This window comes from Notamacropus eugenii, chromosome 1 (assembly GCF_028372415.1).
Source record: "Notamacropus eugenii isolate mMacEug1 chromosome 1, mMacEug1.pri_v2, whole genome shotgun sequence".
NCBI lineage: Eukaryota > Metazoa > Chordata > Mammalia > Diprotodontia > Macropodidae > Notamacropus > Notamacropus eugenii.
The window spans coordinates 449,177,495-449,205,070 of NC_092872.1; the positions used below are offsets into that span (position 1 = coordinate 449,177,495).

The following is a 27,576-nucleotide window of genomic DNA, read 5'->3' on the forward strand; positions in this document are numbered from 1 at the left end:
AAAACTGTAATTGCCTTCACAAGGATACATTCTAAAAGGGGTGATAATGTGTCCATGTATAGGTATTATAAATACATACAAAGTAGATAAAAGATAACCCTAGAGAGGAATGCCTTGGTAGCTGGTGGGGAAGTGGAGAAAGAAGAAAGAACTGAAGAAGGAACTTGTACTGAACTTGAAGAAAGCCAGGAATTCCAAGAGGTAGAACTGAAGGAGAGTATCCCAGGCTTTGGAGATACCAGTGAAAAGCTTCATGATGGAAGATGGAATAACTGAGAAATGCCAAATAAGCCACTATGATCAGGCTATAGAAAAAAGGGGTTTGGGTGTTAAAATCTCTATACTCCCTAAAGAAGAATTTGCATTTGATCCTGAAAGTAATGAGGAACCAATGGATTTAAGTAGTAGAGTCATGGTCAGTTCTGTACTTGAGGAAAATCATTTTGGCAGTTGTTTGGATGATAGATTGGAGTAGAGTGAAAATTGAGACTGGGGAATAAATTAGAGGATTATTGCAATCATCTGGGCAGAGCTGATGAGAGCTTGAACTGGGGTGGTGGCTGCGTGAGTGGAGAGATGTGTGCCTGAAGTGTTGTGATGATAGTAATGTCAGGATTTTGATACCTGAGGAAAGATGTGTTATGAGTGAGAATGGAGATTTTATGAAAAGGAAATGGGCATACTTAGCCTGGAATTTCAAAAAGCCCTTTTCTGAGTTTGGTGACATGAATCCAACTAGCAGACCAACTATTTTCAAGCAGAGTACCTTCAGAAAAGCTGGTATTTGTTATGAACATCATTAATGAAAGCATTCTCTCATAGCATGTGACAGAAAGTACAAAAAACATTTCAGAAATTTTACAGACGACTAAATGTAAAAGTCATTGCTATGGTAATAACAAGAGAATGAAAGGTGTTGTTATCCAGGAACACAGAAATGTGTCAAATATTGCCATGTTAGAAGTGACTAGGACGATCTGCAGAAAATTATTGGACAATTAATCAATATCTAGCCAACACAAATGGTCAAAACCATAAACACCATATTTCCCAATTGGAGGCAACAAAGAGACATATGGGGTAGAATCTGGAAAAAAAATTCTCCAAAATTAGAATGTGAGCTGCATGACTGCAGGGACTACAATGCTTTTGCCTTTGTTGGTATCTCCAATTCTTAGCACAAGTGCTTGGTATGTAGTATATGCTTAATAAATGTCTGCTGACTGGCCAATAATTAGGAATTGAAAGCAAAAGGCAAAAGTTAAGATGAGACAAAACATCCAAGAAGCACAGAAAATAAGCAATTCAATGCCCATCAAAAACTTTCAGAGGAATGAGAGAACCCCTAGAGAAGAAGGGTGTGGGAAATTTCTGGTTATTTATGCAGTCACAAAAATCTCAACACAACAAAAAACACAAGTTGGATCAATCAAGGAGCAGAAAGATTGTAAAACATTAATGACAGACCAGATGTCAGAGGAGATGATAGACTGTAGTTTCTCTGTAAAATTAGAAAGCAGGAGTGGATGAGATTCATAATTATTTTTTTTTTTTTATTCTGTAATGCTCAACAATCACTGCCATACAATTGCGACTCCATCCCTCCCCACCTACTCCCCACTACCCCCCTCCCTCCCCACGACTGCATACAATTCTGTATAGATTCCACATACACTTTCCTATTGAGTATACTTTCACTACAGTCATGCTATGTAGTCAGACCAAGATAAATGAAAGAAATCGTACAACAAATCAGAACATGATACACAAACACATACACATACACAAACATGATCCGCTACAATATGTGAGTGACTTCCATATTTCTCTCTCTGAGTGTGGCAGGCATTTTGCCTTGAGATCCTCCATTGGGATTTTTTTTTTTTTTTGGTAAGAAGTTCTTGTGTTATTACAAAAATCTAAGTCTGCCAGAAAAAACTCTCACACACTGTGGTTGTCGCCGTGCATAGAGTTCTCCTGGTTCTGCTCCTTTCACTCAGCATCAGGTCATATAAGTCCTTCCAGGCCTCTCTGAAGTCTTCTTGTTCATCATTTCTTATGGCACAATAGTACTCCATTACATTCATATATCACAATTTATTCAGCCATTCCCCAATTGATGGACATCCCCCTGACTTCCAGTTTTTGGCAACTACATAGAGTGCTGCTATAAATATTTTTGTACATGTGGGACCCTTTCCCATTTTTATGATCTCTTGGGGATATAGTCCTAGTAGCGATATTGCTGGGTCAAAGGGTATGCACATTTTTGTAGCCCTTTGGGCATAGTTCCAAATTGCTCTCCAGAATGGTTGGATGCGCTCGCAGCTCCACCAACAATGAATTAGTGTTCCAACTTTCCCACATCCTCTCCAGCATTTATCATTTTCTTGTTCTGTCATGTTTGCCAATCTTATAGGTGTGATATGGTACCTCAGAGTTGTTTTGATTTGCATCTCTCTAACCAATAGTGATTTAGAGCATTTTTTCATATGATTATAGATAGCTTTAATTTCTTCCTCTGAAAATTGCCTGTTCATATCCTTTGACCATTTATCAATTGGGGAATGACTTGTATGATTATACGTTTGGATCAGTTCTCTATATATTCTAGAAATGAGGCCTTTATCCCCGAGCTTAGCTGTAAAAATTCTTTCCCAATTTACTACATCCCTCCGGATTTTGGTTGCATTGGGTTTGGTTGTGCAAAAACTTCTCAGTTTAATGTAATCAAAGTTATCCATTTTGCATTTCATAATGCATTCTATCTCTCCTTTAGTAAAGAATTCTTCCCTTCTCCATAGATCTGATAAATACACTATTCCTTGCTTCTCCAGTTTATTCATGGTATCAATCTTTATACCTAAATCATGTACCCATTTGGACTTTATTCTTGTGTACGGTGTCAGGTATGGGTCTATGCCTAATTTCCGCCACACTGTTATCCAGTTTTCCCAGCAATTTTTGTCAAACAATGAGTTCTTATCCCAGAAGCTGGGGTCCTTGGGTTTATCAAACAGAAGGTTGCTATATTCCTTGCCTACTGCATCTTGAGTGCAAAGTCTATTCCATTTGTCTACCTCTCTGTTTCTTAGCCAATACCAAGTGGTTTTGATAATTGCTGCTTTATAGTAGAGTTTGAGGTCTGGTAGCGCTAGGCCATCTTCCCAAGCATTTCTTTTCATTAGTCCCTTTGATATTCTGGACCTTTTGTTTTTCCAAATGAATTTTGATATTATTTTGTCCAGCTCTAGAAAGTAATTGTCTGATAGTTTAATTGGTATGGCACTAAATAAGTATATTAATTTGGGTAGAATTGTCATTTTTATTATATTAGCACGGCCTACCCATGAGCAACTAATGTTTTTCCACTTACTTAAATCTGACTTTATTTGTGCAAAAAGTGTCTTGTAATTGTGTTCATATAATCCCTGGGTTTGTTTTGGCAGGTAGACTCCTAAGTATTTTATACTGTCTACCCTAACTTTAAATGGGATTTCTCTTTCTATCTCTTGCTGTTGGACTTTGTTGCTAATATATAGGAATGCAGAAGATTTGTGTGGGTTTATTTTGTACCCTGCAACTTTGCCAAAGTTGTTTATTAATTCTAGTAATTTTTTACTTGAATCTCTGGGATTCTCTAGGTAAATCATCATATCATCTGCAAAGAGTGAGAGATTCATAATTATTAACTCAACTCCTTCATAGTCACTTTTATTTATTCCATGTCTCATATCTATGCAGTTGCAGCTATTCAGCACCTACCACATCTATCTTCTCTCTACTTGTTCCATACTTGTCCTAATCTAGAACCTCATCACCTCTCCCTTGACCTGTTGTAGTAACCTCTTAATTGTTGTTCCTACCTTGAGCCTTTCACCTTTCCAATCCACCTTCCATGGAGCTGTCAAATTGTTGTTGCTCAAGTTATAGATCTAACCATAGCACTTGCCCCTTCAAGAACCTTTACTGGATTCCTGTTGCCTTGAGGATAAAATAGAGAATCCTTTCAACACAATTTAGTTTATCTTTCTAGGTGGATTCTACATTGTTCCCTCCATTTAACGCTCAAATGTTTCAGCCCAGTTGGCCAACTTGCTCTTCACTCTACCCATCATGTCTTCTTCCTCTGTGCCTTGTTCTGGGCTGTTATAGAGAGGTGATGTAGGGTCATGAAAAAGACCCAGGACTTGATGTCAGGAAGACCTAATTCAGATCTTATGTCAGACACTAGCTGCATGATCCTGGACAAGTTAACTTAGCTTCTCTGTGGTTTTCTCATTTATAAAATTAGCAGGTTTGACTTGATGGCTTCTAATGTGCTTTCCAGCTTTAAAGCTGTGTTCCTACGGTCCTGTTCCCTATCCCTGGGTGCTCCTTTCTTCATCTCCGCCTCTTGGAATTCCTGGCTCTCTTAAGGACAATTCCAAGTGCCACCTCTTTCTAAGCAGCCTTTTAATATAGTTTTCTTAATATTTTGGTCAGATCCTTACTTTTTTGTTAGATTTGCTGAGATCTGAAAGGAACACATTGAATTCTTTAATGAATGGATTTTTTTCTGCTCACTTTTACTTGTAGTTCAGCTGACTTTTCCTTTAAGTATTTATGCTATTCAACTTGGTACACACATTTAAAGTTGATATTGTTTCGCAACCTAAGGTGTCTTTAAGTATAATGTTGCTTTATTGCTTCTCACTCTTAACACTGCTTATTGTTACTGTTTTCTTGTCTGTTTTTGCTACCCCTACTTTTTCTGATTCAGCTGAAACACAATAGACTGTTCCAACCTCTCATTTGAACTCTGCATGAATCTTTATGCTTTAAACATGTTTTTTTTTTTTTTTTACAAAGAACACATTGCCAGGTGGTGGTGTCAGATCAGTTTTGGCACCCCTTTCACCTTTTCATGCCATTTACGTTCACAATTATGATTTCTAGGTTTGTTTTCCTCTCTATCATATGTTATTATATTGTTTCCTCTCTTTTCCTCCTCTCTCTTTTAAAGGAAAAAAGAAAGGTGGGCAGGGAGGAGAGAAGCAAATCACCTCTATTCATCAGGAGTTGAATAGTTTGATCTCAGTACTTTCTTCTTTCACTTTACCCAAACTTATACATTACTTGGTATTGCCTTTTTTTCTCTTATTTTCTTTTTCATCATCAGTCCTCTACAGCTAACATGTTTTCTTTTTGTGATTTGTCCCTACCCAGCTCCCCACCTCTTTTAAATGCTTCTCCATTAAAAAGTCCAGTTTTAATTTACTTTATTCTGTTATACTGCCTCTCTCAACCTTCCCTGCCCTGCTTGAATAAGAATGAAATTCATGAGAGCCCCACACCCAGTTGAAATGCTTGTACAATCTCCTGTTATGAAAATGGTAAACTCTTTCCTCCTCCTCCCCATCTCATCTCCAGGGCATTCATCCTTCCCTCACTCCTTATAGCTTTCTTAAAACAAAACACTGAGTTCTGAGTTTCTTTCTTCGTTCTTTTGTAGACTCCTAGAGTTGTGGTGGACTTCTGAACGAACAGGAGTCACTTGTCTCCCTTTCAAGGTTATCATTTATCCCTTTCCAGATCCTCTAACTTGCTAACCTTTCTAAATTTTTCTTGTTTCCTGTATTTTTACTTCAAAGTTTCTACTCTATTCCCATTCTCTCATTGGGAATGCTTAAAAGCAGCAAATTATGTGAAAGGTCTGGCTTCTACTCGAGAAGGATTATGCTCAGCTTTGCAGGATGTTATTCTTGGGTATGCTTTTGATACATCACCAACCAGTTTTTCTTTTCACATCCTTGCTCTGTGATTCTCATTAGGTTCCTTGGTGAACTGTCTCTCCCTATTTGTAGTATTTTTTTCTTTGACCTGGAAGTGCCAACTTCTAGGTCATGTTTCCAAGACGGAGGCCTAGACATTTTCTCTGATTCTCATGATCTCTCAGGCCTCTCCAAAACACGATAGGTAAAGCAGTTTTAGCTTTCTTGGCGATTGAGGACACCAGACACTCAAGCATAAAAATCTGTGAACTAACACTGGAGAATTTCTCAGCCCTGCCACACTCCTTCAGCACCCATGCTCCTGGCAACGGGACTGTACAAGCTGACCCACATCCTTACTAAAGTACTCAATTCTACTCCAAACCCTCCTCCTTGTAGTGCTGGGGAAATGCAAATGGCATAAATTTGCTCAAACTGCAACAACGACTTGTCAGCACCATGCTATAACAGAGCTCAGCAGAGGGAGAGGTGGTGGGATGTGTGTGTGTGCACACACATACTACTGCACTAGTCCTTAAAGATGCCAGCATTACCCTCCCAGAGGTTACTTGGGCAGAGAAGGCTGGTGAACTGTGAATTTGCTTGTGTGGGAGGAAACAGACACTGTTTGAAATCCCAGTCCCTAGGAAACTGCTGTCAAAGGAGAGGGAATCAGAAAGTGAACAATAAGAGAAAATAAAAGTGGGGGGAAAGCCTGAAATTATCAAAGATCTCAGGAAGAAAAAAACTCAAAGACCTTGAGCATAAGCAGGAAAACAACAGAAAATTTTAAAGCAGAAGGAAATATGGCCTCTATATCAAATAAACAGTTTCAGGCTTCTAGAAATAAATATTACAAGGAAAAATGAATCAACATTTGATGAGACCAACAAGCCAACAGATTTCCAAGAGAGCATGGAACCGTAGCAGGATGTTCTTGAATGATTTAAAAGGGAAATGACTTGTGAAAACAGTTTATGGCCTGTACAACCAAAACAACTGGCAGACTAGAAAAATTTGGATGTATAATGGTTTCATCTCACCGAAGAAACAAAAGAGATAATAACCTGTAATTCAGATATATGGAAGTGAAGGCTTTGGAGTTTACCAGTCACATTTCTTATTGAATTAAATTTAGAGTTTCTTTCAAGTTGGGGATTTTACATTCTTTTTATACTTTGGTCCCAATAGTTCTGGGCAATTTTCTTCTTTCACTTTTTCAAATACAGTATCTAGGATTTTTGTTTGATTGGTTCTGTTTTGGCATAGCCAGGTAGTAGGAAGAACTGACACTACTAGTGGTGCCCTTCCATCATCTTCTGGTCCCAGATTTTCCCACAGTCCTTCCTAGATGACTGGGTAATAAGAAGACCCACCACTACTAGGAAAGAGCACCTTGCCCCTGACTTTCTGCCTTCTAGCCCTTCTCTAGCAGAAATGCTTCATGTTCAAATGGCTTGGATGACATCAGAATCACTTACTCTGTTCCTTTCAGTGGAATGGAAGTCTATTGATTGTTATCATCTACCCTACCACTAGGTCATAGGCTTCGTTCCAGGCTTTACCATCTGCTCTACCTCTACTATCCACAGAACTCCTGAATTGTCATTTGTCCTACTAACACAGCTTAAGGACCCCTAGGATTTGCCATTTGCCCCACCACTGAACTTTTAAGAATTCCAGACCTTTCCATCCATTGATTTATATGTTGTCTCCTGTAATTCAAATGTGAGCTTCTTGAGAACAGAGACTGTCTCCTTTTTCTTCTTTGTGTCATTAGTACTTAATATAGTGGCACCTAGTAAAGCACTTAATAAATGCTTTTTCATCCAGTTTATAAATTCATTCCCATCCTTTTTACTCATATTAGTTGTCTTTGAAAGTAAATTTCAAATGAGGTTATCTTTGTAAAATATTTAACATAGTGCCTAGTAAATAGTGCATAGTAGGCACTTAATAAGTACTTATTTCCTTTACCCTTCCCTTACATATAAACCAAAAGGAAATCCCAACAGAGAACTGTTGAAAAATTTAAATAAACATTTCTCAAAAGAACTGCAAACTATTGACCATATAAAAAAATATTCAGTATAATTAAGAATAAGAGAAATGTAAATCAAAACAGCCCTGGGGTTTTACCTCATTCTTAGCAAATGAACAAAGTTGACAAAAGATAGGAATAGTCCATGTTGGCAGAAATGTGAAAAGACAGGCACACTGATGAATTATTAGTACACTTGTGAATTGGTACAACTATTCAAGGACTATGCAGATAGTGATTTAAGTGTCCATACCCTAAGTTCTTAATGAGGTCCACAAGAACTTTATATAATAAATATATTCAATATAATTGATTTCCTTTATAATCCCAAGTATTTTATTTTATGCCCTTCAAATTTTATTTTCAGACAAGGGATATACTTTGACCCAGAGAGTCCATTGTTTAGGCACATACCCTAAGGAAATCATTGACAAAAAAGAGTAACTATATAGACTAAAATATTTGTATTAGAACTTTTGTGGTTGCAAATAACTGGAAAGAAAGTTGAATCCCATTGGTTGGACAGTGGCTAAAAATATACTGTGGTAAGTGAATGCAATGGAATAGCTCTCTCCTGTAAGAAACAGCAAACATGATGAATACAGATAAACATGGAAAGATATATTATATGAACTTATGCATAGTAAAGAAAGCAAAGGTAGGAATCTGTGTTGTAGAGAATTACATGTAATGTCCGATTTTTTGATGTGATTTTTTTCTTTTTTTTAAAAAAGAAATTCTTTCTTATATGGAATGGGCCTCTGAGAGGGGCAAAAGGGAAAGATATGAGGGGAAGTTAGGTACTATAAAACAACAGATAATGAGAAATTTTTATTTTAAAGAGATTTTTATAAGGTGGTTGTTCATCCTTCCTTCTTAAAGAGGATCAGTGACATCATGAGGTAATGTCTAGTTGTCAGCCTTACTCTTTCCTCCAGAATCATTAAAATTCTGTAGGAGCTGGGAAGGGAGAGGAAAAGGGATATATGGGGCAGATGTAAACAGAATAAAAACAAAAGATATCATGAAAGGAATAAATATCTATAGAAAAAGTCTTTCACATCTTTCTATTGTCAGTCTTTTAACTTTGATGTTCCTTAATTTCATCATTAAAATTTCTTGCAGTCCCATTTTCTTTGGCCTGTTTTAGAGTGTCCTCTACTTTAATAAGTTTGCCCAGCTTCCAGTCTAAATTCTTTATATTCTTTCTAATTTCTTTTCCTCCCTCAGAGATTCTAATTTGCTTCCTTATATCTTCCTTGATTTCCTTTAGTACTCCTTATATCCACCCATAGTCTTTGCGGTCAGCACATTCTTTTTGCTGCTATTTTACATACGTTAGAATTGTTTTCTTCTCGAATTTTCTTCTGGTATTCTCTTAACTCAAAATAGATCTTCATTTGATATATTCCTCATAGTTGACAAGTTTTTTATATAACATTCTTAAAAAAAAATTTTCCACCTATGACATTTAAAACAGTTTTTAACATTTTTTTTAGATTTGAGTTCCAATTCCCTCCCTCCTTCTCTTCCCCTTTCCTGAGATGGTGAGCAATCTTATATAGGTTATACATGTGCAACCATATTAGTCATTTTGCAAAAACAGACTCAGAGAAAGTAAAAAAATAGTATGCTTCATTCTGTATTGAACATCACTTCTTTTCTCTAGGGGTGGAGAGCATTTTTCATCACGAGTTCTTTGGGATTATCTCAGATCATTGCATTGCTGAGAATAGCTAAGTCATTCATACTTCTTCATTGTATAATATTGCTGTTTCTATGTGCAACATTCTTCTGATTCTGTTCATTTCACTTTGCATCAGTTCATGTAATCAGCAAGTTCTTAATGGAGTTTTCTTATGTTTTCTGCATACAGAATTCTCAGTTCAGGCCTAGAGGAAGTCCAGTGGAAAACCCCTAGAAGCTTCTGGGCCCTTTTCTTTCAGGACCTACCTGGATAGATGACAGGCCAGGCATTTGTGGCTACCATGCAGTACAATTGTGAAGGAGATAGCAGAAATCACAGCCACCGAGGGACACAGCCTTGCCTGGATAGGTGCTAAACCAGGCAATCATGGCCAACACAGGACATGTCTCTAGGCACTTAGCCCTCTTCAGTGACTCTGAGTGGACCTGGGTGTCATCTGGAGCTTATACTGTGATATTTCTTGTCTTCTACCACCCCAGTAGAGATCACCTTGCTGTGAATTCTCATTATTTTTTTAAAATTTATTCACCTCTTATTTTATTTGGCTATACCTTACTATTGTTCTTGAGGTAGTTATAGAAGGAGCATGACTTGGCTGGACTCTTGAGCTCTGAATAAGAACAGAAGCTACAGGTGTGGTATAATTCTAGCTCCCAAGGAAGCTGATGCTGGGGGATCTCTTGAGCTTATGAGTTCTGAGCTGTAGTGGGCTAGCTAATTCAGTTTCCCCACTAAGTCCATCATCAATAGGATGAGCCCACTGGAGTGGGGTGCCACGAGGTTGCCTAAGGAAGGGTGAACTGGCTGAGATCAGAAACAGCAGGTCTGAACCCCTGTACTGTTCAGTAGTGGATTTCTAGCTTGGGCAAGGTGGGGAGACTCATATTTTGAAAACAAGAGAAAACCAAACACCAGGATTTGTTACTGTCCTAGATATAGAAACAAAAACTTTCACCAATGTGTGGTCTCAGCCTGCATTGATAGAAACAGTGCCCATCACAAGGGCAGTTACACTACTTCTGCACTCTGCCCTGCTCAGATCGAATCTGGAGTACTGTGCTTTTTAATGAGCTTCGCATTTTAGATAGCATGCTGACATATGGAGGTACTTCCAGAGGATAGTGATCAGTGAGAACATAGTAGACAACTGGAGGCCATGTTATATGGGGATCTGTTGAAGGAATTGGAGAAGTTTAATTTGGAGAAGAGACCACTTGAAGGAATATCTCCACCTCTTGGCTTCCCTGTTTTCCTTCAAACCCTGTAAAAAATCCCATCTTCTACGAGAAGCCTTTCCCTACAAATGTTCCATTAGACTGTGAGTTCCTTGAAACCAAGGACTGTCTTTTGTGTTTTCAGTGCCTAGCGTACTGCCTGGCACATAGCAGATGCGTAAGTGCTTAACAGCTGATAGATTACGAGTGTCTTCTCTCTGTTAATCATCTCCATTTTCTCCTGTACATACTGTATCTTGCTTTTACATAGTCATTTGCTTGTTGTTTCTCCCATTAGATTTGGAGCTCCTTGATAACAAGGACTGCTTTTGAATTTTTTTTTTTCTGTATTTCCAGTGTTTAATACAGTGCCTAGCACAAAGCAGGCTCTTAAGAAATACTTGTTGACTGACTGTCTTCAGGTACTTGAAGAACTCTCACGTGGAAGAAATTTGTTCTGCTTGACCTTAGGGGTAGAACTAGAAACTGTGGTTGGAAGTTGAAAGGTTGATTTCAACTTCATTTGAGGAAAAACTTGCTAACAATTAGAGCTCCACAGAGGAGAGTGGATAGCTTTCAGAGGATAGTGAATTACTAAGTATTAGAGATTTTCATTTAGAAGTTACATGACAAATGGAAGGATTTTATAGAGGGAATTTATGCTGCAGTACACGTTGGCTTAGAAGACCACTAAGGTACCTCTAAGTCCATCAGTCATGTCTGCTCTGGGCCTTAGTTTCTAATCTCTAAAATTGTGGGTTTGGATGAAATGATCATTAAGGCCACTTCCCACTTTTAAAATGTCATTCTAACCACTGTTGTGTGATTCCAGGGCCACCCTGCTTTTAAATACCTTGCTCTGTGGATATGAACTTTAAAATATAAGAATTCCTTAAAATATAGGTTTTTATTTAAAGTGTAGGAATAACAAGTTCATGGACAGGGAAAGAGTCCATCTAACAAAGGCTGTGAAGAATATATTTACTTAAGAGTCTAGCAAATTTACTTAAAAAGACTTCAAACTAAAAAGGTGCTGATGGGGACAAAACTATGTATTCTTAGCCATGAAGGTACTATTGGAGACCATCTCCAGTCATCCTGATCTATATGTTGCCACTGGACTCCAGAGGAGAAAGTAAGCACAGCTCTGTCTCCCTTAAATCCAATTCACTCACAAGTCAAGACAGCACCTTCCTGACATTATTGGTCCTCTTTGAGAACAAAGAACAGACAACAATTTGTAAGTAGTAGTAGCTGCCCCACTGGGGACCCAACTGGACACTTCAAGTTAAGCAATGCTCCTCCCTCCCTCTTTGCCTCCCTCCCTGCCTGCCTTCTTTCCTTCCTTTTTTCTTTTTTCCTCTTCTCTATTTATTCTACCATTAAAAAACTGGAACAATTAAGTCTTTTGCCTCATGTACTTTTATTTTTGATTTCTTGAAATACAGTATTGGAAACTCAGGCTTTGATAAAGCATATTTGGATTCAAATGGAGCTATTTGACCATACCGCAAACCCAAATCACTCTGGCTGTCACTGATTGGTTAATAATAAGTCCCAGCTCAAGCTTCACTTGGTCATTATTTGGGTTTTGATGGCTCAGAGTGAACGTAAATAGCAATTGTTTCTATTTTTGCCAGAAACCAGAAAAAGAGACAACTTTTTGCCTCATTTCTTACTTAGCTTTAATCACTGAATGGGGGTTGTCTCAAACAAGCTGAGATTTGGGAAAGGTCTTAGCTTAAAAAGGCCAAGGTCTCCTACTGCATCAAGGGCCATCTCCAGTCATCTTGACCTTGCCCTTGGATACAGATGGCTCTGGAGGAGAGAGTAAGGCTGGTGACTTTGCACAGCCCTGCCTCACTTAAATCCACTTCACTTGCAAGTGATGGCATCAGCTTCCTGATGTCATCGGTTGTCTTTGAGAACAAATGATCAACAACAGAAAGCTGCTACCATAGGCATAGCTATGGTGCTGGAAAGAGAATGGTCATTGAGGTACCCAGAAGTTCATAGGTGAAAAGTGTAAGTAATGGCGTCCATTACGTCTGTATACAGACGCATGCAGTGGTAGACAGTGTGGACTGGAGGTCCTAAAATAAGGAGGTACATCATAGGTATCACTAATACTTGATGTGGTCAGGCCCATAATAGTTCCCTTCTTTTCAAAAGAAATAGGATAAATAAAAGAGAGGTGGGGTATCATTATATTGTTAAGAAGACCTCCCCATGCAAGGAAATCTAGGCACCAAAGAAGACAAGTATGATGGAGTCCAATTGGGTAGAGATCACTGGAGGCAGAGACAGAAGCATTATTGTAATTGGACTGTATTGTAGACTTCCTGGACAGAAAGAGTACTTAGATGAGGCTCTCAGGAAGCAGATATCAAACCTGGCTTCTCAGCATGATATAGTTGTCATGGGGGACTTTAATATGTTGAAACTTTGGTTGTTTTAATATGTTGAAACATTTCACCAGAAGAAGAGCTTATTAATTTTTTGGCTTTACTCAATTATAATTTCATCCTTCAAAAATGAGAGGAAGAAACAAAGGGAAATTCTGTTCTTAATTTGAGTTCTTGTCATCTAGATAGAAGTACTTGATGGGGAGGAAATGATAGGAACATTAGGGAAAAGTGACCACTCCATCTTAGAGTTTAGGAAAAGAAAAGAGGATGTAAGATTGGAGAAGAGAAGACTTGGGGTACAGTTGAAAGCCCTCATGTGGAAGAGGAATTATTAGGTTTATGCTATTTGACCCCAAAAGGCAAAACTTGAATTATGGTTGGAACTTGCAAAGAGTTGTCCCAGAGTCAAATATTGTGCCTTACTGGAGGTCTTTAAGCAAAGACTGGATGACCATGTCATATGGAGATTTAGGTATGAATTTGACTGGATGCCCTTTCTTATCCCTTCCACTTCTGAAATTCTATGATTCCTATTCCCTCTGTCAACTCATATTGCAACTCCTCCATGTCTTGTTAAAGAGTCTTGGTGATTTGCCGTGAACAATAACAACAAATCGTCAGCTCATGGCCATTCTTTGGGCATTGTGACTCTCCTGACTTAGCTAGGCTGGTCCTTTGTCAACAAAGGTTAATCTCCAAGCTCTGCCAGCTTGAAGTGCACTATCAGGGCGCACACTCTGACATAGCCTTCAGGAACCTGAGACCCTTCTATCCTATGGTCCCTACCTAGGGTGATTTTATGGTGACGACTCGTTTTGAAGGGTGGTTGGCTGAATCAGTCTTTGCTTTATAGTTACCCCTCATGATATCTTTGGCTGCTGGCATAGCAGAACAAGTAATGCTGGAGGATTTTTGGTTCACATCCTGTCTCTGCTTCTTACTACCTGCCTGACTTCAGGGAAGTTATTTAACCTCTCTGGCACAGATTTTATCCCTTGTAAAACAGAATGGGTTGGACTCAATTCATGCTGGGCTCCTGGACCCAGTGCTTAAAATCCAGACCCTTAACTTTATTTTAGAGTTAAAGAATCCAGAGGTAACAGCTCTGGATTTAGACTCAGAAGACTTGAGTTTCTCTCCCAGAACTATTTCTTACTTACCTGTGTGATGTCAGTCAAATCACTTCTCTGGGTCTATTTCAGTGGAAATTGGACTAGACAGTTTCAGAGCTCCCTTCCACCTCTAAATTGTGTGCTTCTGTATTGTGCCTCTGTGTTTGGTCTGGAACCTCCTTTTGAAGACCAGCCTTCTATAAGTGATGAATTTTGCTTTCTGTCTACACCAGGAGAGGTGGTAGTACATATTGTTCACACCATTGACTAACCCTTCTGGATGGTTAATTTTGACTGTTGGTAATTCAGTGTGGTATACAAACAAGATGACAGATTTCAGACTTTGTTAACTTATGCGGACTAATATCTATTCCTTTGTCCCTTTTTCAGAGGAAGTTGCTTTCAGAAAGAAGAGACTGTGTATTAAATTTATCCCTCGGGATTCAACTGAGGCAGCAATCTGTGACATCAGAATCATGGGCCGTACGAAGCAGGCACCTCCTCAGTATACCTTTATAGGGTAAGTCTCTGATGCTTTCAAAGCTGCCTAAGTATAAATATCTGTCATTTTTCAGAAATTCAGTATATTAAGTCATAGAACCTTAGAGTTAGAAAGTAATCCCAGAGATCATTCTTGTCTGTTATGGTAGAAAAAAAAAGAAAAGGAAAGAAACTGAGTTTCATCTAAACAAACTATTTATTTAGCAATGCATGTGGTTTTATATAATGAACCTAGTACCAACGCTCTCAATAGCCAAGGACCCAATAGTGTGGTTCCTCACAGTTAAGATTATTTGGAGAATGAAAAACAGGAAACACAGGATTATAGGGATTGAGACATCTGAATTTTCATTCGTAGAAGAGGGTTGAGTGACATGGACATGAGAGAGAGAGGGGTATTTTTGTGATATTCTTTAACTCACTTGATAGTGGAGAAGGAGAGTATCCTTATAAAACCTCCTAAACCACATGTCTTACATGAAGTTGAAACTTAACTTCTCAAAATGGTGAATAAAGGTAAAGTGGAATCACTAATGCCAATTTTTTAATACCACATGTCCAGCCTATGCCTGAATTTAGAACTGCCCCCTAGAAAATCCCCACCAAGTATTCCTTCAAACCATTTCACTTTGAATTGCTATGATCAAACATTTTCTTTATACCAAAGAAAAATTTGCTTTTCTACCTACTGCTCTCAAGTTCTTCATTTTGGGATCAAGAAGGATAATTTAATTTCTGTTTTCTGTGACTTATAATACTTGAAAACTGCTACCAGGTCCCTGGCAGAGCATCCCCAGATCCTTCAACCAGTCTTTGTACATAATACGGCTTCTATAATACGGTCTTATCATACTGGTCAGCCTTCTTTGGCCAATATTGTGTCTTGTTGATGAGCTTCCTAAAATGTGGTGATTAGAATTAAACATGATGCTACCAAGATGGCGTCAGTAAGGCACAGGAAGGCAGAACTCTTGCCTCCTTTGTTCTGGGCCCTAGAATACCTTGCAGCATAAAACAGGAAACTGACTGAAGTGATTTCCCTCCATAGGGTGTTTGAGATCTCTGTGGTCATGTTTTTCAGTCACCATGTTCTTGATATCCTGAGGCTGCTGTAGAAGAGTAGGAGTGTTGGACTTGGTATCAGAAAGCTGGATTTTGAATTCCAGATTTTTTACATAATGAAGAGATGGCATAGAATGGAGGAAATAACTGTGAATTTGGAGTCAGAAGTCTTGATTTGAATTTCTGCTGTGCTCCTGGCTATATGCATGGCTTTGGCCAAGTCACTTGGCCTCTCTGAGAGAGTTAGATTAGGTGATGACTGGGTTCTCTTCCAGCTCTCAGTTCCATGGTTATACTTATTACCTGTGTGATGACAGGAAAGCCCTTTAGTCTCTGGGAGCCTTAATTTTTTTTTTAATTTATTTATTTAACTTTTAACATTCATTTTCACAAAATTTTGGGTTTCAAATTTTCTCCCCATTTGTCCCCTCCCCCCACCCCAAAACACCGAGCATTCTAATTGCCCCTATCACCAATCTGCCCTCTCTTCTATCATCCCTCCCTTCCCTTGTCCCCATCTTCTCTTTTGTTCTGTAGAGCCAGATAACTTTCTATACCTCTTTACCTGTATTTCTTATTTCCTAGTAGCAAGAACAGTACTCGACAAAGTTCCTAAAACTTTGACTTCCAACTTCTCTTCATCCCTCCCTCCCCACCCCTTCCCTTTGGAAGGCAAGCAATTCAATATAGGCCATATCTGTGTAGTTTTGTAAATGACTTCCATAATAGTCGTGTTGTGTAAGACTAACTATATTTCCCTCCATCCTATCCTGCCCCCCATTGCTTCTATTCTCTCTTTTGATCCTGTCCCTCCCCAAGAGTGTTGACTTCAAATTGCTCCCTCCTCCCCATCATCCTCCCCGACCCGGCTTATCCCCTTCTCCCCCACTTTCCTGTATTGTAAGATAGGTTTTCATACCAAAATGAGTGTGCATTTTATTCCTTCCTTTAGTGGAATGTGATGAGAGTAAACTTCATGTTTTTCTCTCACCTCCCCTCTTTTTCCCTCCACTAAAAAGTCTTTTGGTTGCCTCTTTTATGAGAGATAATTTACCCCATTCCATTTCTCCCTTTCTCCTCCCAATATATTTCTCTCTCACTGCTTAATTTCATTTTTTTAAGATATGATCCCATCCTATTCAATTCACTCTGTGCTCTCTGTGTGTGTGTGTGTGTGTGTGTGTGTGTGTGTGTGTGTGTGTGTGTGTGTGTGTGTGTGTGTGTGTGTGTGTGTGTGTGTGTGTGTGTGTGTGTGTGTGTGTGTGTAATCCCACCCAGTACCCAGATACTGAAAAGTTTCAGGAGTTACAAATATTGTCTTTCCATGTAGGAATGTAAACACAAAAATTCAGTAAGTCCCTTATGACTTCTCTTTGCTGTTTACCTTTTCATGCTTCTCTTCATTCTTGTGTTTGAAAGTCAGATTTTCTTTTCAGCTCTGATCTTTTCATCAAGAATGCTTGAAAGTCTCCAATTTCATTGAAAGACCATTTTCCCCCCTGAAGTATTATACTCAGTTTTGCTGGGTAGGTGATTCTTGGTTTTAGTCCTAGTGTCTTTGACTTCTGGAATATCATATTCCATGCCCTTTGATCCCTTAATGTAGAAGCTGCTAGATCTTGTGTTATCCTGATTGTATTCCCACAATACTTGAATTGTTTCTTTCTAGCTGCTTGCAATATTTTCTCCTTGACCAGGGAACTCTGGAATTTGGCCACAATGTTCCTAGGAGTTTCTCTTTTTGATTCTCTTTCAGGCAGTGATCTGTGGATTCCTTGAATACTTATTTTGCCCTCTGGTTCTAGAATCTCAGGGCAGTTTTCCTTGATAATTTCATGAAAGATGATCTCTAGGCTCTTTTTGATCATGGCTTTCAGGTAGTCCCATAATTTTTAAATTGTCTCTCCTGGATCTATTTTCCAGGTCAGTTGTTTTTCCAATGAGATATTTCACATTGTCTTCTATTTCTTCATTCTTCTGGTTTTGTTTTGTGATTTCTTGGTTTCTCGCAAAGTCATTAACCTCCATCTGTTGCATTCTAATTTTGAAAGAACTCTTTTCTTCAGTGAGCTTTTGAACCTCCTTTTCCATTTGGCTAATTCTGCTTTTTAAAGCATTCTTCTCCTCATTGGCTTTTTGAACCTCTTTTGCCAGTTGAGTTAGCCTATTTTTCAAGGTGTTATTTTCTTCAGCATTTTTTTGGATCTCCTTTAGCAAGGTGTTGACCTGCTTTTTATGCTTTTCTTGCATCTCTCTCATTTCTCTTCCCAGTTTTTCCTCCACCTCTCTAACTTGATTTTCAAAATCTTTTTTGAGCTCTTCCATGGCCTGAGCCCATTGGGTGGGCTGGGATACAGAAGCCTTGACTTCTGTGTGTTTCCCTGATGGTAAGCATTGTTCTTTCTCATCAGAAAGGAAGGGAGGAAATGCCTGTTCACCAAGAAAGTAACCTTCTATAGTCTTATTTTTTTCCCTTTTCTGGGCATTTTCCCAGCCAGTGACTTGACGTCTGAGTGTCCTCTCCACACCCCCTTGCCTCCAGATCCTCCCAGCTAGTGCTTAGGGTCTGAGATTCAAATGCTGTTTCTCAGCCTTAGGGCTTCGGTGGGGGTGGGGCTGCTATTCAGTGTGAGATTAAGTTCAGGTGCTCGGGTGGGGGCAGGGCCGCCTCACAGGGCTCGGTTCCCTCAGGGGGCTTATGCAGAGACCTTCAACAAAGGATCCAAGCTCCTGCCTGCTTTGGGAGCCCTTGTCCTCTGCTGCCTCTGTTGCTGCCTCCTGAGGGGGCCTGAGTTATGGAGACACCCTGCTCCCCTCTTGGTGAGCCAAAAAGACTCTCTCACTGACCTTTGGGGCCCGTGGGTTGAGGGACCTGCGCTGCCGCTGGAGATTCTGTCCCTCAAGCCTAATCGGATCTGCTCCTCTCGGTGCTGTGTGGCCAAGGCAGGACTGGGCTCTGCTCTGGGTCTGGTGCGTGACAGACCTTTTGCGTGGGGTTTTCAGGTCTCTCTGGAACAGAAATCTCCTCTGCTCCGTTGTTCTGTGGCTTCTGCTGCTCCAGAATTTGTTGGGAGTTCTTCTTTACAGGTAATTTATGGGCTGTGGGTTCGGAGCTAGCATATGTGTATCTTTCCACTCTGCCATCTTGGCCCCTCCTGGGAGCCTTAATTTTCTCATCTGTAAAATGGCATGATCTTATTTGCATTATCTGCCTCATAAGATTTCTTGTGAAAACAGAGTTTATACATGGGAAACATTGTGCAGCCTGAAAATTCTAAACAAATGTGAGCTGCTATATTACTATTATCTCAGTTACATAGTGTGTCTTCAGATCACAACATATTTTCCACTGATCTATGTATTGTTAAAGTTTGCTACTTCCTCTTCCTTTCAGCCAAATCAACCTCTTATGTTCTCTTTAGTATATTAAATGTTTTAGTCACAGAATCACAGAATATTAGAGTCAAAGGGAATTTATAGATTATCAGGTCCAATCATTTTTCAGATGAAGAAACCAAGGCCCAGAGACTGTGTTTGCCCAAGGCCTCATGCATAGTAAGTCACAGAGGTAGAAATTAATCTGACCCCAAGTCCAGTGCTTTTTTTTTTCTATGTCACATTTTAATTCTGTTCCCTTCCAAAAGCACATAGTTTTTTCCTGGTATTAGGACATAGTGTCTAAGTAGCAAGGGAGATAAATGTATTCTACTGTGTCATGTTGGAGCAGGAAGTTAATAGACACTAATAGATTACTGAGCCTGCTGGGCCCTTTATAACCAGTCATCATTGTGCATTTCCCTTCTTATTTTTAGGCTATTGTGCCAAACATGACAATGACCTAGGAATGACATTTATTTCATGAATAATATTTTTCCCAATTAAAAGTAAAAACAGCTTTTCATTTAAAAAAATTTTGAGTTTCAGATGCCCTCCTTTCCTTTCTCCCCCCTCCTTGAGACAGTAACCAATTTGATATAGGTTATACATGTGCAGTCATGCAAAACATATTTCCATTAGTCATGCTGTGAGAGAAAACACAACCCCCTCCAAAAAATGAAAAAAAAAAGTGAAAAACAGTATGTTTTGATCTGTATTCAGACTCCATCAGTTCTTTCTCTGAAGGTGGAATGAATTTTTCATCATTGAGTTGTTTGAAATTGTCTTGAATCATTGCATTGCTGAGAATAGCTAAGTCATTCGTAGTTAATCATTGCACAATATTGCCCTTGCCATGTACAATGCTCTCCTGGTTCTGCTCATTTCACTTTGCATTATTTCATGTAAGTCTTTCCAGGTTTTTCTGAAATCATCCTGCTTGTCGTTTCTTATAGCACAATAGTATTCCATCTCAACCATATACCACAGCTTGTTCAGCCATTACCCAATTAATGGGCATCCCCTCAATTTTCAGTTCTTTGTTATCACAAAAAGAGCTGCTGTAAATATTTTTGTACAAGTAGGTCCTTTTCCTTAAAAATTTTTTGGGGTACAGACCTGTAGTAGTGGAACTACTGGGTCAAAGGATATGCACAGTTTTCTAGCCCTTTGGGCATAGTTTAGGAAGAATATTTATATGAAATACCAAAAAATTAGAATTTTGTGGTTAATATTATTTGCAATTTGAGAAAATTTCTCTACTGATGCTTTTCTCCAATGTTTCATTATAGAATAATGGTGACTCTCAGTTCTTGAAGGTTATACCAAGTGGAGTGAATTTTCTTTAAGCCATAGTAACTCAGTAAGCCCCCTATATTAAGCATGTGAAGGGTCCATGTTGTCTCAGTAAAAGGATTACCCATCCTGATGGAATCACAGATACTTCAGATATTTTGATAATTTCTCAGGGAGCTAGGCTAAAGTTAATCTTTGTTTAGCACATCTTTTCTAAATAGATATCTTATTCTATTTTATAAGAATCTGCTAGGCTCAATGAAAGCACAGATCCACCTGTTTCCAAAATAACAATTTCATGTTATTTCCTATATGTGATTTTTGTTGTGATTAAAAATTTATGATGCTCATAGGATTTAGAGCTAGAAGGAACCTTAGACATCACCTGCTCAGATCCCCATCATCTCATACTTGAGGAAGCTGGAGTAGAGAGAGGGGAAAAGCAACACACCCAAGGTCATATAATAGCAGAGCTCAGGGTTTCAAACCTGGATTCTCTGGCTTTAGCTTTGGGGCTCTGCGCCCATTGCTCTTTAATCATTTGGAGGACTGGTTTTAAGTAATCCTTTATTGGTCACCCATTCTCCCTGGTATATCCCTTTAGCTCAACTTCTGGTCTTTCTATCCTTCCTCCTGCTACTTAGAATTAATGTAGAGCGGGGAAAGTGACTCAAAGGCAAAAGACCCAGCCTTCTTGCTGAAGTAGGAGGAAAAAATACCCTGGAACAGATACAAACATGTTTTGGAGCTAGCTTGTCATGGTAGGAGAGCCAATTGTTAAATTTTCATCATGAGCATTTACGCTTTGGAAATTGCCCCTCTGTGACCTTGAGTAAGTTGCTTAACTTCTGGACCTCACTTTCCTCATCTGTAATGTGAAAAGGTCACATTAGATGAGCTTTTCGAAAAACTTGTGATTCCTCTAATCAAAAGCAACAGTTTTACGTAATGAACTTACCCCACTTTAGGTTACAATGATTACTAGAAAGTACAAATTGGTGTTCGGTCTTTAAGCATCTGTGATTTACTTGATGTGGCTGCTCTTTTCACCAACCTAGAGCATGCTCCTCTCCACCTGTAGTAGAAAATTTCATCAGTTGTCAAAAAACTTATTGCCTAGTGTCTAGGCCTTGAAGTAGGATGCACCTTCTTGAACTGAACAGGGCCAGTCAGTAGATAATAGATATACTGTCCATTGTTAGGCCCACGTTCAAAACTTTTTCAGTTTGGTAGCACGCTGATTTAGCCTTTGAAGACTGTATCAGCTACATGCCACAGTGAGCCATTAGAGGAAGAGGCATAGGGGAGTACTAAAATTGCAATATTCTAGAAATAGTCAAAAGTTCAAATTTTTTCCATTATAAGTCTCTTTCTCTTTTAAGTGTTTAGTATTTGTTTTAACATTTGGTGTGCCTTTAACTGGGGGTGAACATGCCAGGCTCAGATCCTAGAGCTGGAAAGGAGCATAGTTGTCCCCCAGCCCAGTCTGTTCCTAAATGGAAGTAGTCTTTAAGTTTCTATTTGAACACCTCTAATGACTCCGTATCTCACCTGTAGCTCATTCTAGTTTTGGAGGGTTTTCATTGTTAAGCAGTTTTTCTTTCCATTGAGTAGGCATCTGGTTTTGTAGGATGAAGCTGTGTACCTGAACATGGTAGTATGATTTATCTACATTACATTCTGTCATCATTGGTGTTTCTTGGGAGTCAGAAATTGTCCTTATATGTAACTTCTGGGTGGAGTCATCTTTTTGTGAAAACAAAATGTTGATGTTGGAATAAATTGTTGGCTGAACTTGCACAGGGATTAATATGTTTCCTGATCTTTGAATTTATAATTATTTCATTATGAGTCAGGTTGTTTTGTTAGTAAGTCAGGTAAATGAACTGGTTTTTTTTTTTTTACTGACACTGTTAAGATTTCTCTTTTCTCCTAAAGGGAACTGAACAATATGGGCATCTGGTATCGAATGGGCAGAGTTCCAAGAAATCATGAGTCACCTCAACCCACAACTCCTTCCCCATCATCAGCTTCAACGCCGGCCCCTAACCTTCCAAGGTGAGGCATCTTTACTATTTTCTTGTATTTCTCTCTCTTTTTGGCCAGCCTTTTGGCTTTTGCGCACTTCCATCAGTATTTTGGAGGGCAGAATTCCATGGTCTTGTTTGAGGGTGGTGCTATATAGGTCTTACAGGAATGGCCCACATTACGTTGCCCTGACCAATGTCATTTCACAGTTAATATTATAATACATTATAGGTAAACTACTTCAGATGCCAGGTAAGCATCATTCAGTTCATCACCCAAGATACCCATTGAATGACTGGCAGCAGTCAGAGATACTATTGGAGCTCCCCATCCCCATTTTGCTTATTGCATGTATCGACAAACAAAATACTGTGGAATCAAATGAAGTGATGCCACCAGTTCGTAGTTGAGTGTATAAGAAAGAATACTTGATTTGGAGTCAAAAGATCCTCATTCTTTTACTGTCGGATCTTGAACAAATTTCTCCTTTTTGATTTTCATTTTCCTCATTGATAAAATGAGTATACTGGGCCCTTTCCCCAGTCCTGTCTTTCTGTAAACCAACTGACCCAGACTTTGCTCAGGATTGTTTTTCATAGAAGTAATTAGTATTTGGATATTCCTATAGAGAGTATCAGGATGAATAAACTGCCCTTGTTTAAAACCTTCTTCAAAGGTCTGAGAGTCTTAAATTGGACGCAGAAAGCTTGGGTTCAAATTCCAGCTCTGCCTTTGGGCTAATCAAAGAACTCTCTGGACCTCAGTTTTCTTATCTTTAAAATGAGGGGCTTGAATTAATATTTTTAAATCACACTGCAAACAATGAAGCACTATACAAATGCTAGCTATTATCTCTAAGGCCTCTTTCAGTATCCTGTGATCTTCCTGTCTAAAATGGTGATCGTAAAAGTTGTACTCCTTGCCTCACGAAGTTGTGAAGAAAGCACTTTCTGAACTGCAAAGTGTTGTAAAAATGTGAATTTTGATGGTGCTGTGATATGTTAACAATCAACTGTTTATACTGTGGAGTTCTTAAGTGGATGCACGAAACTGGGATATTCTCAGCTTACCAGACATGATCACTTCTCACAAAGAATTTAAAAGCAAATCCTTTCCCTGCCTTGGCAAACAAATCAGTTTGCAAACTAGTGATACTTGGTAATAATAGATGTTGTTTCTTTGCCTGGCCAGTCACAGGCTACTTTAGCAGTGGGTGTTTCATGTCCTATGGATGATAGTGTCTGCAGTTTTCTTCCATTTCTAAAGTTAGTTCTAACAGCGGTTTGCAGAAAAGAACCCAAATGAGCAGAAAGACTTCTTCATCTTTATCTCAGAGATAACCAGGACTAAAATAGCCACTGGAATTTTTAGGAAAGTAGTTGGTTAAAAATAAGGTTCTCAAACAAGAACCTCAGTACTGGTTTTAAATTGATGGTAGAGGGCAGAGAACTTGTTGAAGTCTCATGAGAAATAGAGAATTTTGAGTTGAAAAGGTCCTCTTTGGCCACATACTTGACTTGTGTTTACCCAGTTTTTACTTGATGACCCTGTGTAGGAGAATCCACTGCTCCTTGAGAAATTCACACCACTTCTAGATTGCTCTGCGCTTTTAGGAAGTTTTCCCCTGATATCAAGGCTAAATTTATTCCTTCGCAACTTCCACCAGTAACTCCTAGTTGTACTGCTTAGGTTAAAGCGGAGAAAAAATCTAATCCCTTCCCCATAATGACAGCCTTCAAATACTGGACAACTATTTCATCCTTTAAATGTTCTCTTCTCTAACCTAAGCATTTCCATTTCTTTTAACTCTTTCTCATACTTGAAGAGCATGACACCCATGACTTTTCTGATTGCCCGTCTCTAAATACCCACCAGTTTGTTAGTGCCCTTTCTAAAATATGGTGTCTAGAACTGGACCTGCTAGTCCAGATGCCATGTGACTGGGACAGGATACAGCAGAACTCTTACCCCATAGTCCTAAATATAGCCTCAATGCAGCCAAATATAACACTAGCTTTCTAGGCTGCCATATTATGGCAAGGTGCATTATAGTCAAACGACCTTCATTTTGTATTTGTGCTATTGATTTTTTTGAACCCAAGTGTAAGATTGTTTAAATTTCTTAAATTTGGCTCAGTGTTCTCACCCATTGAGATTTTTGTTAATCCTATCTTGTCATTCAGTATATTAGCTATCCTTCCAAGTTTTGTGTCTTTTGCAAATTTGATGAGTGTGTTATCTTTACCTTTATCCAAGTCATCTGGGACATGCTACCAGCCATTTTCCTCCAATTGACATCTAACTATGAATAACTATTTTTGAAGCCCAATTATTCAACTGGTTGCAGATCCACCTAACTAGTTTTATTTAGCCCTATATTCTTCATCTTTTTTATAATAGCTTGAGAAACTTTAAGTGCTTTGCCAAAATCTAAGAAACTTGTATCTGTCGCATTTTGCCTGCTCTGATAGTCTAGTCATCCTGTCAGAAAAAGAAAAGGAAACAAGCTTTAGTTTGGTATAATTGATCCTGATGAAGCTGTGCTAGCTTCTTGTGATGACCGCTTCCTTCTCTAGATGCTCATAACCCATCTCTTTAGTAACGTGTCCCAGATTTTTCCTAGGAATTGAAGTCAAGCTTACTGGCCTCTAGCATCCAGACCGCATTGACTTTGCTTTTTTAAAAAAATCAGTACAGTTACCCTTTACTCTTCCTGTAGTACCTCCTCCATTCTCCAATCTTTTCATTATTGCTGATGGTGGCCTAAAAGTCTTGCCTGCAGGTCCTTTCGGCACCTGAAAATGTAGCTTAGTCTGGGCGAAATTACAACAGGTAATAAAGTGCTGAAGTAAACAGGACTGAAAGGAATGGGATTAGGACAAACTAAGTAAGGAAAATTTGGGGATTAGATGTAGCTTGAACCCATGTAAAGAGAGACTGTGTATGTGAGGTTCTTTGAAGTTTAAATATACGCATATAATATACATATTAAAGTTTGGTCAAAGGAATGGAGGGTCAGCTTTGGAATAATAAGAACCTGAATTCAATTCCTTTTTTGGGAGGATGAAGAGGAGGCAATCAGGGTTAAGTACCTTGCCCAGGGTCACATAGCTAGTATGTGTCTGAGGTCAGAATTGAATGTAGATCCACCTGACTCCAGGGCAGGTGCTCTATCCACTGCACCAGCTAGCTGCCCTTGAATTCAGTTCCTGTGACTGCCACTTAGTACCATGGACAAGTCTTATAACTTTTCAGTGCTTGAGGCAACATATGAGTTATATCAGTGGGGGAGTTTCCATGATGTGCTCACTACATGGATGAAATTATGCACATACTCCTCCTTCCCTAGATACAGATAACACACACTAACATGCACATACACATAATTTTTGGAGGCTACAAAAGGACTTTGTGATAGCTCCTAATAAAAAAGTGAGGACTGTTACATAAAATTGTAGAGGCTTGAAATTACAAGGAACCTTAAAGATTATCTGGTCCAAAGACTTCATTTTACTGATGGGGAGAAGAAATGACTCCCTCCTACTATCTTGGTTATTCATTCCAGGGCTTGTGCTCTCTGCCATTGTCTTTGGGGTCCCCCCTGCTATGATGAGGCTACAAAGAAGAATGTTCTTGGAAGGTATACAAGTATAATAAACAGGTTTTTCTTGTAAGATTACTAATTAAGTAAATATGAAAGGAGTGAGAGAAAATGGTTGGTCCTTTATTCCTTACTCCTCCAGGGAAATAACAGGACAGTATTGAAGCCAAGACTGCACAAGTGATTAAAAGATTCAAGAACACATTTGTTTCTCACTCTGAAAAAAAGGGATGTGGTGTGTTTCAGTGGAAAGAACATTGAGTTCAGAGTCAGGAAAACTGCATTGGAATCTTAGCCATGCCATTGATCTACCTTGTGTCCCTAGCCAAGATATGTCTCCTTCCCTGGCTCTTACTCTCCTTCTCTGTAAAATGAAGGCATCAGTGGTATTAAAGGTCCCTCTGTGATTCTAACTTAACCACTCTTGGGAGATCACAAAGGACTTTGCTCCTAGGAATGTCTTCTGATAAAAACTCAAGGACTTTGAGAATTACATCTTTGAATAGGAAAGACCATAGAGATAATCTAGTCTACTGCCCTCATTGTGTTTTTAAAAATGTTTTTTTTCTCTTTTATCAGAGTAATTTCTGGGAACTGTCTCCTTCTCAACCTCCTTCTTTGTGACAAAGAGTAACAAATGGTTAAAAAAAAACCACCAAAAACATCCAACACAATGAGTGCATCTGACAACACATACTGGCAGCTAGATGGCACAGTGGAGGTGTAGCACTGGACTTGTGGTCAGGAAAACCTGAGTTCTAATCCTGCCTTAGAGCTCTTACTAGCTGTGTGATCCTGGATATCTACCTCCAGGGGTTGCTGGGCAGTCATCAGCAAGCATTTATTAAATGCTTCTTATAGTCTGGGCCCTGTGCCAAACTCTAGGAAAACAAATACAAGCAAAAAGAAAGAGCTCAAGGAGCTTACATTCTGATGGAGGAAGATGACACATAAAAGGAAGCTGAGGAGAGGTGGAGGATAGGGAGGATCAGGAAGAAGGTGTCCCTGTGGACTCATGATAGAGAAAGTCCAGAGAATCAGAGGTAGAGCACATGTCAGGATCAGATGAGATAACAGTTCTCATTATCCTCCTCATCATTCCGTTGTGTCCTAGGTTGTCCCTCCAATGGTTTCCTCTCATTTTACAGGAGATTCAGAGGAAGACAGGTGACTAGCCTGGAGTAACAAAACTCATTGTAGGCAAGCCATGTTGATCAGGAGCCCAAGTCTCCTGCCCTCTGGTCCACCCCCTGCTTTTCTTACTCTGTCCTATGAAAGGCAGCTGTCTAGGGATTAGACATGGCTGTGCCACAGACGCTTTCCAAGGCAGTGGCTCCTCCTAATTGACCCAGAGGATCTTTGTCCTTTGGCCCCAAGTTTTCTTCCTTATTCAGCCCTAATCCTTGCTTGTTCTTTAATTCCTGACCCTAACCATTGAGCAATAGTTACAGCTAAAGTAAATTGACTTGGGGAGAGG

At 39.2% G+C, this 27,576-nt stretch overlaps 1 protein-coding gene across 4 annotated transcripts in view; it reads left to right on the forward strand.

Moving 5' to 3' along the window:
* The window catches only part of MVB12B (multivesicular body subunit 12B), a 307,698-nt gene that overhangs the window by 111,997 nt on the left and 168,125 nt on the right, over positions 1–27,576 (forward strand). For all 4 annotated transcript variants that reach the window (XM_072631943.1, XM_072631944.1, XM_072631942.1 and 1 more), the window contains 2 exons: positions 14,627–14,756; positions 22,409–22,528. In XM_072631943.1, coding sequence (XP_072488044.1) covers positions 14,627–14,756; positions 22,409–22,528 — 250 coding nt within the window. The remainder of the gene's footprint in view (positions 1–14,626; positions 14,757–22,408; positions 22,529–27,576) is intronic.